We start from the raw sequence: 20000 nt of genomic DNA, 5'->3' as shown, positions 1-20000 counted from the left end.
AAAGTTGATTCAGTTAAAAATGTAAGAAAAAAAATAGAGAGAGAGAGAGAGAGAGGAGAGAGAGAGAGAGAGAGAGAGAGAGAGAGAGAGAGAGAGAGAGAGAGAGAGAGGAGAGAGAGAGAGAGATCCTATCAGCAATTTTCACTGAATCGGATGCCTTTAAGAAAAATAGAAATAAGTATACTATCGACAAAATAAATGGATATTATAAAGCTAACGAGAACGGCAACTCCAAAGTCCATTATCGCCAGCCAAAAGGCGACTCTTGGTTTAATGTTGCAGCATACGATTCACGTTTACTCGGTCCGTGGATAACTACTATCTATAGCCATCTGTAAATAGGGGCAAGGCTAGAAAATGATAGACCCGAGGGCTGTTCCCTTTTGTAAATAACCCTCCGAAGAATATTGATTGTTATTATTTGTATTTCTATAATTATCAATTGATTGAAATGTAAATACTTTAATGCTGGTTTCCTAAGATATTAAGGTTCATATAACTAATAATGCTCTTTTGCTGAAACAAATAAAGAAATAAAATTTTTGTCAGATAAAAGTCCATCTAAACTCAGAAAACTAGAAATTTCGATATGGATTTAAAAAAAAAAATACATACGTCGGAATTAAAATTTAGTATTAGCTGAATATTCCTTCCTCAACATTTCCAAAACAGAAATAAATTTCCCTAATTGCCGAGTTAACAGAAGCTTTTCATTGCCTTTCATCACCGTTGCCATTTCATCAAATATGCACGCTGGTAATCAACGATCATTTTGGAATAAAACATTTTTCAATACTATTCCTCCCCCCCCCCCCCCGATGCAAATAAATAACAAACGCGCAATATATTTTACTTCATAATAACGGTGATCTTCGCCCTTTTTATTCTACGTAATGAGAGATCTCGAGGTAATTCCATTAGGAATATTACTCTCTTCCACGTCCGGCGAAGTAACTTAGTTATTGAAGAAAAAATAAGACTCGACTTGGTACATTAAACAAGATTGATCTCATTAAGATAAGAGCTGAGAGTTCAAGAAAATGGGCTGGATGCCAGGCAACTTTGTTGTACAACAACAACATATACACACACACTCATAGTTTTGGTGTTCATTACTTTGTAGTCCAAATGAGAGAGAGAGAGAGAGAGAGAGAGAGAGAGAGAGAGAGAGAGAGAGAGAGAGAGAGAGAGAGAGAGAGAGAGAGAGAGAGAATGCGTGGTTATGAAAATTCCTTTGATATATTATCAAATGATAATATTGTTGATCTACATAAAATATCCCATGAAATCAACGCACTGCATGGAAACCATTCATTATTGTAAGAATTCCATAAATAAAACCTGAAATCTTTTTACGAAATTTGAAAATTATGTTGTGTAAATGAAATAATTACAATTACGGAGGAAGCTGAGTGTACAACATTCTAATCTGCTATACAATTATCAGCAAGAAATAATGTATTTTTGAAGATTGTGACCCAGATTCCATGCTAACCAACAGGGAGGAACTGTATGAATTAATGCTCTTCTAACTACGATGATATTCATGAAATTATAATGAAGTTTATCAATTCTGTTTCAGATCTGAAAACTAGGTGATTAAAAATAAAACATAATCAAACCTAACGCATGATGACCATGAATATAGCCTTTGATCTTCTTTTCACTGAATATTTATTTTTTGTTTATAAAATTTTCTCTTTTTGTCATGGAGTGTTAAAAGGCTCCAAACAGAACCTCCATTATTAAATATCTGCAGGAAAAAAAAAACTTTTCCAGACAAGTCAAGGTCGTTTCCATAATTACTCATGAACTGACTGTAATTGGGGTATTTAAATGCATGTTTAGCGAATACTTCAGATACATTGTTTTCGCAAATCAATTATTTGAAAATAAAGTCTATTAAAGTATGGTGAAAATTCCAGAGCCAAACAGCCGTTGTTCACTGAAATTTCTGAGGACGACCAGCGAAAATCGGAGGGTCATTTCAACATCGGAGCTGTTTGGCAAATTACTGACTCTCTTTGTATCTTCCGTTTACTGGAGCAAGGTGACGCTAAAATATTGAAAATATTTTGCTTTTTAGATAATAAGTCATATTTATTGAATGATTTCCTTTCAAACCTGACACACTACAGTATTCTTCCATTGATAGATTATTGTGAAAACTAAAATTTGTCAGGCAATGAAGTTACACTCACTGCAATTTCTAAACCCTCACTTTATTGCCTCTCAAGTACCATTTTGATCCATAGCAACTAACTTTGGACACCTATTTCGTCTGTAGTGAGTTTCAGGAATACCATAACGTGGTCAGGGACACCCATACTAGGTTGGTTTGCTGTGAGCAGTTACACAAAAGCCTTCCACCATCACCAATCCGAACTGGCCGGCGTGATGAAAACTGGCCAAACTCCAGGTACGAATAAGGACATGTCTGAGGCCTTTGACATGCAGAGGACGAGAAACGACTGCACTTGTTGTTGTTGTTGTTGTTTTTTTGAGTTTCACGGAAAATTTGAATTACGTTGTCGACCTAATATGTCAAATCTTCAGGACTGGAATGAGGATATAAACTCCCACGCATGATTAAAACTATTGCAGATATTCGCCTTCCAGCGAAGAACCATTTAGTGATGAAGCGAAGCTAGTTTCTTGAAGAGCCAAATGAACGACTCTCATGAATTGGAGATATTTGGTTCTGATTAGTCTCTCTGCAATGGTCGAGACTGCCTACAACTATATAGAAATTCATACTACCGATTATGTTGCTTTAGGAATTTAGATTTTAGCTTGATTGCTTGAAGGGATTGCTCCGTCTGTCTGCCTGTCTATATCTCTTTCACACACACATATATACTGTATATACAGAATATACCATAATTAACTGTCTTATAACTGGTGTTGTCTAAGACAACACCAGTTACTTCTCTCCTTTTTTGCCACGCTCCCTTCACTCTGTCTCAATCCTCTGCTAATATTGATCCCAAGTAGTTAAAATCATTGTTCTGTTTTAACACTACATCATGTTCCACTTTAATTTTTACTTCATAACTACTACTAATTATTAGCTCTGTCCTTCAAATCTCCACCTTCAATTCCTTCCTTTCTATGGTTCCCTTCTATGCTAAAAAACTTTCTTGCAGTTTTTTTTTTTTTTTTTTTTTTTTTTTTTTTTTTGTGACCTACAATGAATTAACATCAGGGAATATTAGTTCCCACAATTGCTCGCTGTTCCTTAATTCTGATGACAAAGGAATGGAATCAGAGAGCATATCAAAGGAATGGAATCAGAGAGCATATCCCTGCTGGAGGCAAGCCTCCACATGGAATGCCTCAGTCTTCTCATATTTGGTTGTAACGTGGTTCTTATCCCCTCATGCATCATCCTCACTAACGTTACCAACATCCCTGGTTTTCCCCTCTTACTCAAAACCAACAAACCAAACTTCTTGGTAACCCCCTGTCATATGTCTGTTCAAGATCCAGAAAACACTTGTAAACTTTTCTGCCTGCATCTAGATACTGCTCCACGACTTGTCTTGCTATAAAGGTAACACCCACTATGAGCTTTCCTTTCATAAACCCCAACTGCTGATAATATATATATCTGTCAACATCTCAAACCTTCTTCCCTATACTATTCTTCCTAGTTTTTTAACATAGGTTCCATAACCTTTATTCCCCTGCCATTACCTCAGTTTAACACGTCTTCTTTTTGTTTATATAATTTAATCATCCAAGTATCTACCCGGTCCCTTGGGATTTTCTCTACATCCCGAATCTATTACAATAGTGTGTGCACTAACTCCGCCTAGAAATCACATTTGGTTGTTATTTCTATCGTTTCTTTTCCTTGAAGCACTCTCGACTTCATTCTCTCTGTCGTTACTAGAGAGAGAGAGAGAGAGAGAGAGAGAGAGAGAGAGAGACTTCAGATAACTTGTCATTTTCCACTTTTATATTTTCCCTCTCCAGAAAAATAGAACCCTTCCTATATAACTCCGTTTCGGCGTGTGATTTTTGCCAGACAAGGCCAGGCTGTGGTTTGAAGGGGGGAGAGGAGAAAACATCCACAAAACACATAGAAAGGAAGGGCAAAGGATAACGTTGAGAGAGAGAGAGAGAGAGAGAGAGAGAGAGAGAGAGAGAGAGAGAGAGAGAGAGAGAGAGAGACGAGGGTCAGTTATTGGCAGGTTTGACATACCACTCAAAGAGCGCATTTTAATTTTTTCCCTTTACCTGCCAAATAACAAAAGCATATTAATTAATTAGTTTAAATTACGCCTTTAAAACAAATAATTGTTAAGCGGTGACGTAACTTCATATCATAGGAATAAGCATTCCTATCGTTTATAATAATCATAAGATTTTATTTCTATCTTCTTATAATTTTCTTCTTCTCTTGTCCCTTTTTATTACATATTGACATTCGATTCTAAAGAATGTTGCATTGCAGGGCAATGCTCTTTAATGCTTGTTCTTTTATGCCTTTTTTACATAGAATACATAGTCTTATCTATTAATCAACTAATAAATCAAGCAACGAATCAGTCAATCCTCATACAGTCCAATATTAATGGTTAGCTTTTTGAATAACAACCAGAATAAGTAATTCAGTTTCCAAACTCTGAAAACAAAATTGACTGTTAAAATATAGATATTTTGGTACATTTCTAACCTTATGTGAGATTTATTTATGTTTTCCAGATGAATGTATATAGTGATGCCTCTCTTTATTTTGGAATGCGTGGTATATACAATTATGCGGGGTAATGGATGAAAAAGTATGGGGAATCTCCTTTAAAAACTATTTTAGAATAATTTACCTTAATGGAATGAAAATAAAGATGTCTAATATTCTTATTTGGGTTTTATATCATATGGAAACCAAAAATAGGACAGTTTGATCATCTTTACTTCTACAACTACTTGCAGACTTGTATATATTCTAGTACAAATGTAAATGCCCGATAGAAATACCAAATTTATAATTGTAAAATGCGCATAATGAAGAATCTGATAGGAATAGTTCAACTCTTAGTTTTCAAGGTGGAATATAAAGGCAAAAGAGGCAAGAATTTATAAATATATGTCTGAGGGATCAGTCAAATTTATACTGGCTGTTTTTTAATTCTTACTTTTAAAGAAATAATGTGGGTTAGTTCAAATCGAGCGGGATTCATGCTAGCACAACACCCCGCCCCCCTCTTTACTCAGGGTAAAGGTGGTGAGGTGTGTACAGCAGTATGGGTCCTGTGAGGATCTAGGTCAGTGGTTCCCAACCTTTTTCCTGTCATTTCCCCCCTGCACACAGTGCAACCCTCCAGATTTCTCCCTTCATGTGTATGAGAGAAAGAGTAGTTGAAACACACTGTGACGACTTAATAATTTATTTTTCCATTATACAACTATACTGATAAACAAATTGTTACAGAGTAAAATGGATAGAGAGCGGTTAGTAACAACTAACCGCATAGCCACAGAGCTATGAGGTTAGTTGTTACTAACCGCTCTCTATCCATTTTACTCTGTAACTATTTGTTTATCAGTATATGGAGAGCGGCTAGTAGCAAAATAAAAGGACTTTTGTTTATTCTTCTACTTCAAAATTGAATTAGTGAGAAGGTTGAGGCTGCTTCTTGTGCACCAGTGTATCAATATCAGGGCTAGCTTTGTCATCTGATATTTTTTTAGTTAGTAGGTAGTGTAATTATTTCCCCCCTGGTAGCTTCAAATTTCCCCCCAGGGGGAAATTTCCCCCAGGTTGGGAACCACTGATCTAGGTACTCTGCCCAAGCAGCAGCGGAATTTAAAGAAAAAAAGAATTATTATTATCATTATTAATACTTGCTAAGCTACAACCCTCGTTGGAAAAGCAGGATGCTATAAGCCTAGGGGCTCCAACAAGGAAAAGAGCTCAGTGAGGAAAGGGAAAAAAAAAAGAATATTTCAAGAACAACAGCATTTAAATAAATATCTCCTATATAAATGGAAATTGAAATCCTTATAACAGAATGGAACTGTGTGAATATAATTTTTACAGCTAATTGTACCTAGAATAGATTGTTCTATGTGTTGATGATGCAGACTTGTACAAAAAGATTCTAAATTTTAGGATTCTTTTGGTAGACGACTAACCTTGCAGTTTCACATGACCTGAGTGGGGAAGGCTCAAGAGTTCGAAATACCCCCTTACTAAATCTAAACTTCCTCTTCTTCCTTTATGGTCCTTGATTTATTCGACTTTCTTTTCTTTTTTTCTTTTTTTTCGGAAAAATCGTTCTTGAGTTACTCAATCACTTCGTGTAAAATATGTTATAATAAAAAAGAAAAACCTTTTAATTCTTGGAAAAATAATGGAAATAGAATGGTATTATAAATATTCGAATAGGATATAAATGAAGAAACTCGAAATCAATAGTGTTATTAAGGAATAATAATAACAAGAATTATGACTGAAAACATATAGTAACTATAAGCTCCGTAGAGGATATAAACGGTAACTCAGCCAATACCTTGAAGCATGGTACTGAGGCTCATTGAAAAACTTTAGCAGGGAGTAGGATTACTTTGTACAGCTTATTTTCATCACAGCCTCCACTACTTCATAAAGAACTATAATAACACCGCCCATAATAAGAAAATTTATCCCTTAACCCAACACAGGTTGATATTATTCAACTTGTAAATGGTTAAGGTTCAATAAAACAATAGGGGCTCAAAACACTCTCGAGTATGAAACGCCATTTGTAAAGTATCTAAGGCTACTCATAAACAACCCACACTTAATAAATCACAGTTATATTTCTTTTTACCAGAGATAATGGGAAGTTATAATTATCATTATTGTAATTAAACGCCGATAGCTATAAAATATGTAATATTTTTTCCTCAAAACGTTTAAGATTATGACAATAATCAACAGTAATTATGTCACAGGCAGACAACAATTTTATTCTCACAAAGTTCCACTTTTACCCCACTTATAGAAATTAAAACTGAGCGCAGTGTCTTAGATAAACTTCTTAAGATTACACAATTCCATACTTTAAACAGCTGTTAGGCTAAATCAAAAGATAGAACACATTACGCACACACGCAATGAACTATGAATTCCCTCTGAAATAACGTAAGTGCAAAATAGCAAAGCTATAAGTTTCTGCTATAAAGAATTCCTGGATTTTTATAAGAAATATATATTGATGAAACTGATTGAAAGTCAAATGTGTCTGTTGTACGAACCTTGAAAAATTTCTCAGATTTGTATCTTTTTCTATTTCTAAATTACGACCCTTTGTAAGCTGCAATATCATTTGAATTAATATAAGGTAAAATCCTGAATAGAATCTTCGCGACCCTTCTCATATGTATAATATATTCATTTGCTTTTATTATATAATTACGACTCTCTAAAGCATTTCAGGTCTTCATCAGATATATGAAGCAACGGAGTATTTTCAATCATAATTCTTGTTAATGTTCTTACTTAATAGCCCTATTGATTTGAGTTTCTTCATTTAAACCATATTCGAATATTAATAATTATAATTTTACTTTCTTTATTTTCACAAGAATTAAGATATTTAGCTTTATTATAACATATTTTAGACGAAGTGATTGAGTCATTAAAGAACGAATTTCTTAGAATAGAGCAAAGTCGAATAAATCAAGGAACATAAAGGAAGACAGAGAATTCTAGAATCAATAAGTGCTATTTTGAATGCTTACGCCTTTCTCCATGCTGTTCGTTTGGAACTGCAATGTTAGTATCGCCTCCGAAAAAAAACCCTAAAATTGTTTACATCTAGCAAAGTTACTCATAGGATTTCCCTCGTTTAGTATTTGAATTTTTGTTCCCTGAAAGCTCGCAAATGGTGGAACTACCTTTCATATGGGTGAACTGGTAGGGGGTTACGTGGTGAGTCAGGCTTAGAAAATTGCGTTAGTCCTTTACAATACCACAAAATACTTGTGCCTTTAAAAGTTAAAGGTTTGGATTGCCATATCCCATTCCACTAGCACACATACATATATATAAATATATATATATATATATATATATATATATATATATATATATATATATATATACTTTATATATATATATATATATATATATATATATATATATATATATATATATATATATATATACACACACATATATATATATAATTTATATATACATATATATATATATATACACATATACTGTACGCACTGTATATATTTATATATAGGCTATATATATATATATATATATATATATATATATATATATATATATATATATATATATATATATATATATATATATTGTATAATATGAATGGTTATATGTATATGCATGTATATATATATATATATATATATATATATATATATATATATATATATATATATATATTTATATAAATATCCATACATAAATACATACATATATAAACATTAACACTATACAATATATATATATATATATATATATATATATATATATATATATATATATATATATATATTTATATATGTACTGTATATACATACACATATATATATATATATATATATATATATATATATATATATATATATATATATATTTATATATGTACTGTATATACATATATATATATATATATATATATATATATATATATATATATATATATATATATATATATATATATATATATATATATATATATTTAAATATGTACTTTATATACACACACATATATATATATATATATATATATATATATATATATATATATATATATGTATATATATATATATATATATATATATATATATATATATATATATATATATATATATATATATATATATTTATATATGTACTGTATATACATATATATATATATATAATATACACATACATGCATGCATACATACATACATATATATGCAGTATATGGAAAACGGATATGTATATCTAAACACGACGCACATACATGTTGGATCTGAGTATCGGGATGAGCTCAGAGATATGGCACAGAAAAAGAGACATATGCGTGATAGTCCATGAGCCAGACCAGATATTGGTGCCACATGGGGTGACAAAATGTCACTGTTTTTTCTTGAAAGGTATATATCCATAGATGAAAAAAAAGTTTGAAGCCAAACTTAGAGCAGTAGCTTAATGCTAATAATCACCTCATGAAGATCTACGAATGGTCCCAATATGGGATCATAAATTTTGGGCGTAGGGAATATAAATTGCAATATCTTTTGAAGTAATGGTCCAATTGCTACGTATGACAACTCAAAATATTGGGGATTTTATGTTCTACATAATTATATATCATATTTACCTTTCTGCTAATGAATTGGGTTACTAGAGGTCAAAAGGTCACAAGATTTTGCCCTTGCCTAAAATCAGTAGCTCTGTTCAAAAAATCACTCCAGATACTGAACCAATGAGAATTTCTCCACTGAAATGGGCTAAGATTGGAGATAATAAGTGTCCAAATCCATTTTATGCCTAGAAATGTTAAATTTATTTGTATCTGAGGTATGATACTTAACGGTTATTTGACACATTTTTTTTAAAAAGCCCATTTTTAGCCAGAGAAGAAACAAAATTAAATTACTCAATATGCTGATCATTTAGTATGCATGTTTTGCTGAAATCTGTTTTTAACCATTAAAATATTTCAATATGCATATACTAAGATACATTTTGTCAGGTTTACAATGGACGAAGTCATTTGACAGCCCTTTAACCCATTTAAAACTGGTACCCCTTCCAATTCACTGAAATTACTTCTAAACAGACTACAATGTATTAAGATAGAGCACTGTACATTTCACATTATGATGAGGTCATAGGGTCTTAGCATTATTTAGGATTGTATACAACTAAGTGACTAATTTAATTTTCATTTCCAGGCTATCATGGAGAGTTCCGCTGATCTAGACTAAGTACTGTTGCCGTGCAAGTTAACACGCAATTCCTGCATCTTTGAATGCGATGATACAGACCTTGAGTTGAATTCGCCCCAGGATCATGCATCGTGGGAACGGCTCCTACAAGCAGCTGAGATTCGGAAGCATGCCCGAATTCTTAGGATTGCTGACACTGCCAGAGATGATGAGGTACCACAAGTCCTATATCACAGGGGATGCAGGAATAAGGTTGTTAAGAAACGTGACCCGCATGCTATTGAAAAAGCAGCATCTGAAGGGAAGCCAGGGAGTCGGGTACAGAAAGAACTTAACCGGAGAAATTCATCTGCAAGCCTAACATGATCATCATCCTCATCATCACGTGTATATGAACCTGTTTGCATTTTCTGTCTGAAAAGCAGTAAATATCTCACGAAGACTAAGACAAGAGAGCCTTTGGTTCAATGTGTAGAACTTCGTTCTGACCAGACAGTTAGGTAAGCAGCAATTGACAAAAGTGATCAGAGAATGATAGCGATTATGTCGAGAGACCTAGTTGCAGCTGAGGGCCACTACCACCGTTTTTGCTACCGTAGGTATACCAAATCAAGTTTTCATTCCTCTTTTGAAGGTAGTGCTGATCCTGTGGCACCGGACCCAAATGAGGATTATGCCAAGACTGAAGAACTTTGTTATAATGGACTATTTAAATACATTAGGGATGTAATATTTGAGAAGCCTCAAGTGATAAGAATTACTGAATTATGTAAATACATGCTTGATCTGTTTGTAGAATCTGGTGTAGACCTAGAGGATGTTAAAGTCTCAACTAAAAAGCACATCCGTAGAAAGATTGAGGGGGGTGTTTGGGGAAAGTATTCATGTAATACAAGATGAGATGGGCAAATTGCTGGTGTATCCCGATAACCTTTCCCTTTCTCAGCTTATCATAGAAAACGAAAAACAAAGAGGGACTCCTAGCTACTAAGCAGAAAACCCGAAATGTACACGCCATGATGCGAAACTTGTCCACTATCCTGAAAAATGATGTCAAATAGCATGATGTCAAAATGCCATGGCCCCCAGTACCAGAGGAGATGAAAGATGGAGCAGCTCTCATACCATGCTCTCTGAAAACGTTCTTGTACCGGATCATTGAATCAGTTGGGCAAGACCTCATGTATGGTATAACGTGTGCAAAGGTAACAACTCCTAAACACATCCTCCTGCCATATGCTACCAAATCCCTAACTGGTTGTGTTGAGGTCATTCGCCTCTTAAACCAAAGTGGTCATGGTGTTTCCTACTCAAAACTTGAAGAGATTGACACAGCTTTGTGTATTCATAAGATGTTGTTGAACGAAGGATGTATTGCCATACCAAGAGTTATCCAGTCTAACATTCAAGTGACATTGGCATATGACAACATTGATAGGAGGGAGGAGACACTGAGAGGAGGAGGGACATCACACCGAGTTAATGGCATCATTGCACAGCCCAGGGTGTTTGGACCAAAACCCCTCATGCTGCATCAAATAAATGAAGAGAAGCGAAAACATCGGATCATAGAGATTGAGGAAAGGCTTCCTTCCATCTACATTGCTGGAAAGCATGTTGGACCTCCTCTTTGTAGTAATGTGGAAATGAATGACCGGACAATGAATCATGAAGTGAAAAAGAAAACTCTGCTTTGGTTGCTCACTCGTGCACATTGTGCTTCAAACCAAACTGTGGGGAGCTGGACAGGCTTCAACATTCAAGTCCGTGATGAAGTAGAGATCACCCCTGATGAAGTTGGTTATCTACCTACAATAAATGCCCCATGCCACTGACCTGTTTACTGTCCATGAGGTGTTGTGCCAGTCTCAACTAATCAGAAGATCACTAGGTCTTAGTAGCATTATCGTTGTGTTTGACCAAGCACTACTGTATACGCCAAAGCAACTGAAATAATTTGGAAGCAGAGAGATACATTTTCAGAAGTCGTTCCTAGGATGGGCCCATTTCACACCCTGTGTACACTCTTAAACATCATTGGTAAACGATTCCAAGATGCTGGGTTGAGAGATCTTTGCATTGAATCAGGTGTCATTGCTGAGGGGTCAGTAGAAAAGCTACTTTTGGGAAAACAGTACAATCGTTCAGTTAGGTTCCACAAACTATTGTATGAAGCTCTGCATCGTCTTGTCTGGAAAGGGTTCATAGAAATACACGGAGAAGATGAAATTGCCATTCGAAACTTGGTCAACACATTTTCCCAAGATATATGCCAGGAGACCTTCACAGAGACACTGAGCACCCAAGCATTTGTGTCACTGGCTGAACGTTTTGAGTCATACAAAGAGGGTCTGCGCCAGGATCGAGGGGATCTAGGATCATTTTGGATGTCATACTTGGACATGGTAGACATCAAGTTGAACATGCTGCGAGCTTCTAGAGAAAGAAATTGGTGTCTCCATCTGTCTGCCATCAAAGACATGATACCATGGTTTTTTTGCATATAATTAGCACAACAATGTCCGGTATCTTAGCACATATTACGCAGAGATGACAAACCTGTCAACAGAGCACCCTGATGCACTGGAGCACCTCCGGAATGGAGGGTTTTCCATTCAAATTGGACCTGCCGATCTATTTGGAAGGATTCCTGTGGATTAGGCCATTGAGGAGTCAGTGAATAAAGACACCCAGACACCAGGAGGGACAAAAGGTTTCAGCCTCAGGACAAGTGAAGTACACAGATACTACCTGACTGCAGAGTACAGAAGTTAATTTCTTGGTTTAATGAAAAGTGCACTGAGGAGTAGCCAACCATTTTTGCTACCCTGATCTCACTGCATCACGGATAAAGAACCATGAAAAGGCAGCATCAATATTGGTCAGCATGTTGTATGAAAACTGCACAAATCCATTCGGTGTCTCCTCTGAGCTAATTAGCCTCTCCACAGGAATGATCTATCCTGACAACATTGCAAAAGATCTTTTAGGGGCCAAGGTTAAGGGAACTTTAGAATTTAAAGAATTTCACAATGAAAGGCTTGATATTAGTGCGACCAAGATTTTTTGACCCACTAAAGAAACTGAAACTGAAAACATTCAGTGATATCAAAATGAAGAGTTCTGTGAAAACACAGGGACGAAGTGTCATCATAGCTGCTGACAGAAATCTGTTTGCAAAAATGATGCTCATTGGACAGACCAGAAAGCTGGACATGTGAGGAATGTGCTATCCTATCGTCTTGGTCCTATACCTTGGGCATTAGCAAAGCCTGAAGGCACCCTACGAAAGACCAATAAGGCACAGCTCTCCAAACGTCTGAGAAAAGATCTTTTACCAGCCGATACCATCCCGTCTAATTCAGCTTGCATCATTGATGGAATGGCCATTATACAGAAAATAATGGCCATCTTCTCTGCAATCCTGAGGGAGGGGAGAGTTAACTGCCGAATTGATGTTGTCTTCGACGTATACAAAGAAAACTCCATTAAGAATGCTGAGCGGGGGAAAAGAGGGTCCGAGGGTGCTATGACGTTTGGTAAGATTGTATCTGGCCACAGTTTGAAGCAGTGGAAGAATTTTCTACACAGTGGAAACAACAAGACCCAACTGACTGAGTTTCTTGCTGATGAATGGAGCAATGATCAAAGTCTACGTGAAAGGCTGGACAAGAAAGAGCTTTTCCTAACACATGGAGATCAATGCATACGAGTTATAAAAGACTCAGTCTCTGACATTCAAGATCTACAGAGTAGTCAGGAGGAGGCAGACACCCGGCTACTTCTACATGCAGAGCAATGTGGCAGGTCTGGTCTGGCAGCTGTTGTCATCGTATCACCAGACACTGATGTCTTTATTTTGGCTATGGCTTTTACACAAAAGTTAGCATGCCATGTATATTTCAAAGTGGGCTCAAAGATGCGTACTGGATATATAGACGTTAAGAAGGCTTCAGATCTTCTCGGCCTCGAAAAAATGTGCCTGCCTTCTTGGTCTCCACTCATTCACAGGTTGTGACACTGTGAGCAGCTTTGCCGGCAAGGGCAATGTCTCACCTCTCCGTCTTCTAAATGATAAAGACCACATGACAACCCTGCAGTCATTAGGCCAATCATAGGATCTATCGAACCAAGCAATCAAACAACTAGAGGCACTAACATGATGTTCCCTTTATAGTGCCAGGACAACAGTTAACAGCATAAATGAGATACGTTTCTCCATTTTTTGTTCGAAGAAAGGCGAGGCTGAGTCTTGGCAACTGCCACCATGTGCGTCTTCCTTGCGCAGTCACTGCAGGAGAGCCAACTATCAGTGTGCCAACTGGAAAAGAAGTTTGGAAAGGAATCCAGATATTCCTTCTCCAGTTGGCCATGGGTGGAAGGTAGATGAAGGAGAGTTAGTGATCGACTAGGGCAACGCACCACCTGCCCCTGAGGCTGTCATGGAGTTGATTGCCTGCAACTGTCAAAAGCAGTGCTTGGAGGAGAGTTGTTCTTGCCTACAGAACAGAATAAGGTGCACATACCTTTGCAAGTTAGAGACATGTAGCAACATGGAGGAGGAGGAGGAGCAGGGGACAATTGAATTTGAAGGCTCATCTGATGATGACGACACTGATGAAGAATGAGATCAAAAAGTTTACTGATTCAAAGAGGCCGAAAAATATCCCGGGGAGCATGACTTTAGGGTAGGAGATAAGTAAGCCTACAGATGCACAAAAATTGCTTGCAAGTATCAACATTTTTGTATTTGTTGAAAGCTGGTTCACCATATTTTTATGTTTTGTTCTGTCAGATAGAAGTAACATGCATTTCCAAAGTTAAGTGGTGTATGTGCTTGACCTTGACCCCAGGGCATTGACCTTTAAATGTCAAAACAGTCCTAGATGAAATAAACTCATTCTGACATGATTTTTGTTCTTGGTGGGGAAAATCTATTTGTAAAATTGCATGAACGAGCAACAAATTGTCATCTTTATGTTTGCAGGTGTTTCATTAAAAAGTGCCCTTTTCCAAATATGTGTCAAATACCGTTAAGTACCATGCCTCAGATACAAATAAAAATATCACTTATAAGCATAAAATGGAGTTGAACACTTATTATCTTCTATCTAAGCTCATTTCAGTGGAAACATTCCCATTGGTGCAGTAGCTGGGGAAATTTTTTTGAACAGAGGTACAGATTTTATGCAAGGGCAAAATTTTATGACCTTGTGACCTCTAGTGACCTACTTTATTGGCATATTGGAAAAACAAATATATATAATTTTGTGGAACATAAAATTCCCAACATTTTGAGTGATAACTTGCAATTATTGGACAATTACTTCAAAAGATATTGCAATTTACATTTCCCCTACCCCAAAATTTTTGATCCCATATTGGGACTATTCGTAGATCTTTACAAGGTGATTACTAGCACTAAGCTACTCCTCCAAGCTTGGCTTCAAACTTTTTTTTTCATCTATGGATATATACCTTTCAAGAAAAAAGTGACATTTTCCCACCCCAGGTGATACCAATCCATACAATTCTTGGGTCTGGCTCATGGACTATGAATTCATTGAAGCCCTATACATCCTCAGGCTGCAATGAATCAATGAATGATTTGAAGTTCTCTGACAACCTGACATCGAAGGATCTTGAAAAGGATGAACCTGCCCTCTTCACCCCGCCTCTCAAACAGATATCTATTTCTTTCTGCGCTATAAGTAAGGCATTCAGTCAACAAATGCCTCACTGTCAAGGGTATCGAACAGTCGTCGCAATATGGTTGCTGTTGGTCAGCCAACAGAAACTCGTGTGTCATCCGAGTGTGACCAATGCGGAGACGACAAAGAGTAGTTTCTCATTTTCGGGGCATTACCTCATACCTCCAAGGGGATATAACAATCACAATTTCTCTCATCTTATTTTCGGTTAAAATATCCCAATGCTGTTGCCAATTGTTATAAATAGAATTCTTAATTGCTGGGAAAAAATCACAACAGAGAATGGGATATCTTCTTGGTAGCATTCTATGTGTGCCGGAACCTAGCAAAATCGAACTGTTATACGTTTTAGGCCCATAATTAAAAGCCACTCTAAAATCTTTAAAATTAAAGGGTTACTAGAGTTAAAACCTTCTAAAGCGTGATAAACACTTCTTGAATCAATATTTATGGTAAAAGTGCCCTCCTCTTTTAACGCTATTTTCTCAATAGCGGTTAGTATGCCATATAATTCAGCAGTAAATATCGAAATTATTGGAGGAAGTGCACCTCTACAGTTAAAAGAACTACTATGTACTCCAAATCCAACGCCAGCATCAGATTTGGAGCCATCGGTATATATAGAAGTGAGAAGTAATATATATATATATATATATATATATATATATATATATATATATATATATATATATATATATATATATATATATATATATATATATATATATATATATACACACACAAACACACACACACACACACACACACACACATATATATATATATATATATATATATATATATATATATATATATATATATATATATATATATATATATATATATATATATATATATAAGGAACTTGAGGTTAAATACAGATAATTATACACATAAAAAACTTATGAAATCCCCCATGAATCTCACTCACCTATGAACCACCTTATACGCGCAGGCGGGTTGCCATATCTCGCCAGACACTTGATGCTTCCAGGGCGTCCCTCCGTGACGGTGAATTTCTGGCCGGAGGCGACGCGCAGGGTCTCAAATTCCATTTGCGGGAGGTTGGGGGCCACTGTTGGAATAACGTAATATGAGAGAGAAATCGTCGGGGAGAAAATTGCTCTGGTGGGAAAAGCTGAGGGGAAAAAAAGCAGAAGTAGAACGCACGTATTTTGAATTTCAGAAAAATAGAAATAACCATTTCAGTAAATGGCGGGCGTTATAGTATCAACGGTAATTGGAATGATAAAAACCATGATGATAAAAAGTATGATAATATCATTATATCAGTCTGAAAAAAAAGGACTGATTATATCATTAAATTAGACTAAAGAAATAAATAATTTTTAACTACTACTACTACTACTACTACTACTACTACTACTATACTACTACTACTACTACTAATACTACTACTACTACTAATAATAATAATGTTGAAAATGACAGAATTTATATCAGTCATTATAATAACTATTCCTGTTCCCAAAGGCATAAAAATTGGCTGATTCTTCTTATATCTAGTTTTATTTTGGTTGTAATTATATCTCGCCGTTTCATACAATAAATTTTCTCAAAAGAGGAGGGTAATACAAACGGACTTCAAGCCAGAACTTCACATTGAGCGAGAATTGAAGTAATGCTCTCGTGATTTGATGGAAATGTCAAATGCGGAGATTAAAGGCTATTAAGTTATTAATCAGTACATATTTCGTTGCCTGTTTTTTAAGAGCTTTGGCGAGATATAATTGCATGCTAACAAAGATGATGATAATGATGATGATTATTATTATAATGTTCATGATAAAAAGGTTGATAATTCCCAGCGCATTAAGAACGTAGTATCAAACACTACAATAAAAAAAATCCACTGCAATATTCTGGGCTCCATATTAAATGAAGACTGTTTCGAAAATGCAATCCTGATTAAATCAAATGAAAGAAACGGGATTTAATTGTAATTATAAGCTAGATTGAACTAAAAAAAAAAGTAGATGAGAGCCACCACTACCATAATAATAATAATGATGATACAAATAATAAGAAGCCAACTCTACACTAGATAATAATAATAATAATAATAATAATAATAATAATAATAATGATGAGCCACTACAACAATGATAATAATGATGATGATACTAATAATAGGGAGACACCCCCACCACCACCACAATAACAACAACAACAACAAAAACAACAACAATAATAATGATAATAATAATAATAACAATAATAATAATAATGTGCCACTATTACTATACCATTAATAGTAATGATGATAAAGATTATGATAATGATAAAGACGATGCTAATATTAATAAAAGTTTTGATATAAAATATAAGTAACAAAAAAGGCCCGAAAAGAAAGAAACCTCAAGGAACCCCGCCTCTAGTTTTCTTTCGGCCCGAAGCAGCATTTTCTTTCTGCAGCTTCCAGTAATCGAAGCAACTTAAGGGAGTCGAAAGTTAGCCTCGGTTTTACTCCATGCGTGAAAAAAAGTAAACAAAAAAATAGAATAAAAGAGAAGAAAGAGAATGAAGAACTTGATCACCTCTGGAGCTCCAAAAGAAATGAAAAGTTGTTCGGAAATACTTCCAGACTCTTTACTGGTTGAAGGTTTTTTGAGTGTTTTTCTTGCTGCATGTTTTGTTTGCCAGTGTTTTTTTAGCAGTTTCGGAGTTATTAGTAGTTAGGGGAACTTGTTGTTGGTCAATCACATTCGGTATTTGTTTGTGTTTTTCTGACAGACGGTGTTCTTATTGGTCAGTGATTTTTGTATTTTTTTTTCTATTTTGGCGCTTTCGGTTGTTGCCGGATTATGAAGACAGTATTGATGTTATTCTACTATCATGCAAATGTTATTATTTAGTTGATGACAGTAATCCTTTTAATGGTTTAGGTATGTGAGTTTTCCTTAGTGCGTGTTTTCCTAATGTGTTTATTTGACACAAGAGGTACGTCTAGTGATTAATAAGCCTGTGCTGTTGCCCTACAAATATGGGAAAAAGATGTGTATTTTTATACTAATGTATTTTTGTGGGCATGATTTCGTACAGGTATTTGAGGAGTATAGTTTATCTGTATATCTATGGGCGTCTCTCCTAGGCACGAGTTTCGGCAGTCCATGAGTTACTATCATCAGGTATTTTTTATGAGAGTTGAACGCACTTTTACCAAGAACAGCAGGGAATAGAGATTTGCTCACGATTGCGAGTGTGCGTTCAAGTGCGTTTTATTTTTAGTTGTGAGTTCCATGTGCCTGTATTTAATTCTCCAGCATGTTACGAAACAGGTTTTATACGGATATGGTATAGTGTTTCGTTCCATTCACTTAGGTATTCAAAGGTATTTTTGTGCTGAGTTTCATATATGAATTCGTATATGGAATATAGGTCATTTATTTATATGACGTTCTAGACTTACGGTCAACGAATATAGGATTTTTAATTTTATTAATTTATGAAAACTACCTTGGAATTCGACACCGTATATATAATGTAGAAAAACCCAAGGAGTTGACGAAGGTACGTAAGCTACAATAAGAAATATTTTCCAACCTATATTGCAAAAATAGAAAAAAAATAACATTAAAAAAGAAGAAATTGTGGCAGAAATGTTGGAGACTCTTGCTCCTAAAAGTCTCCCAAAGAGTAGCTGGAGGCTGAAGTATTATGTGAGGAAGGTGAAAATGACCTTAGTGGAAAAGTAATGGCCTTAAAACCGAATGTATGTTTGCACGTATATACTTATACATAAACCGAAGTATACATGATTTTATGATATGTTCACATATGAAAAATTCGCCCGCGTTTACAAATACGCACATGAATGTGGTAATAGTTTAAAAGAATATATAATTTATGACTTTTGAAGTAGTTATTTTGGGTATAAAAGCCCTAGTATTTGTTCTCCATTCCAGGTAAGTGCAACATCCCTCACCCATTTTTTCTCACTTTTTGTGTAAACATATGCGAATACATTTACTATGTATATATATATATATATATATATATATATATATATATATATATATATATATATATATATATATATATATATATATATATATATATATATATATATCATCGTCATCATCATCATCACCAGCTCCTCCTACGCCTATTGACGCAAAGTTCCTCGGATAGATTTCTCCTGTCGTCTCTTTCTTGAGTTTTTAAATCAACACTTCTCCATTCATCATTTCCAACTTCATGCTTCATAGTCCTCAGCCATGTAGGGCTGGGTCTTCCAACTCTTCTAGTGCCTTGTGGAGCCCAGTTGAAAATTTGGTGAACTAATCTCTCTTGGGGAGTGCGTAGAGCAGGTCCAAACCATCTCCGCCTACCTCTCACCATGATCTCATCCACATATGG

At 35.2% G+C, this 20000-nt stretch overlaps 1 protein-coding gene across 1 annotated transcript in view; it reads right to left on the bottom strand.

Annotated features, from left to right (window-relative positions):
• The window catches only part of LOC137641215 (irregular chiasm C-roughest protein), a 223046-nt gene that overhangs the window by 22546 nt on the left and 180500 nt on the right, over positions 1–20000 (bottom strand). The window contains exon 4 of the mRNA XM_068373652.1: positions 16552–16695. Coding sequence (XP_068229753.1) covers positions 16552–16695 — 144 coding nt within the window. The remainder of the gene's footprint in view (positions 1–16551; positions 16696–20000) is intronic.

This window comes from Palaemon carinicauda, chromosome 5 (genome assembly GCF_036898095.1).
Source record: "Palaemon carinicauda isolate YSFRI2023 chromosome 5, ASM3689809v2, whole genome shotgun sequence".
Lineage (NCBI taxonomy): Eukaryota > Metazoa > Arthropoda > Malacostraca > Decapoda > Palaemonidae > Palaemon > Palaemon carinicauda.
This window is presented reverse-complemented; position numbering and strand designations above follow the sequence as displayed.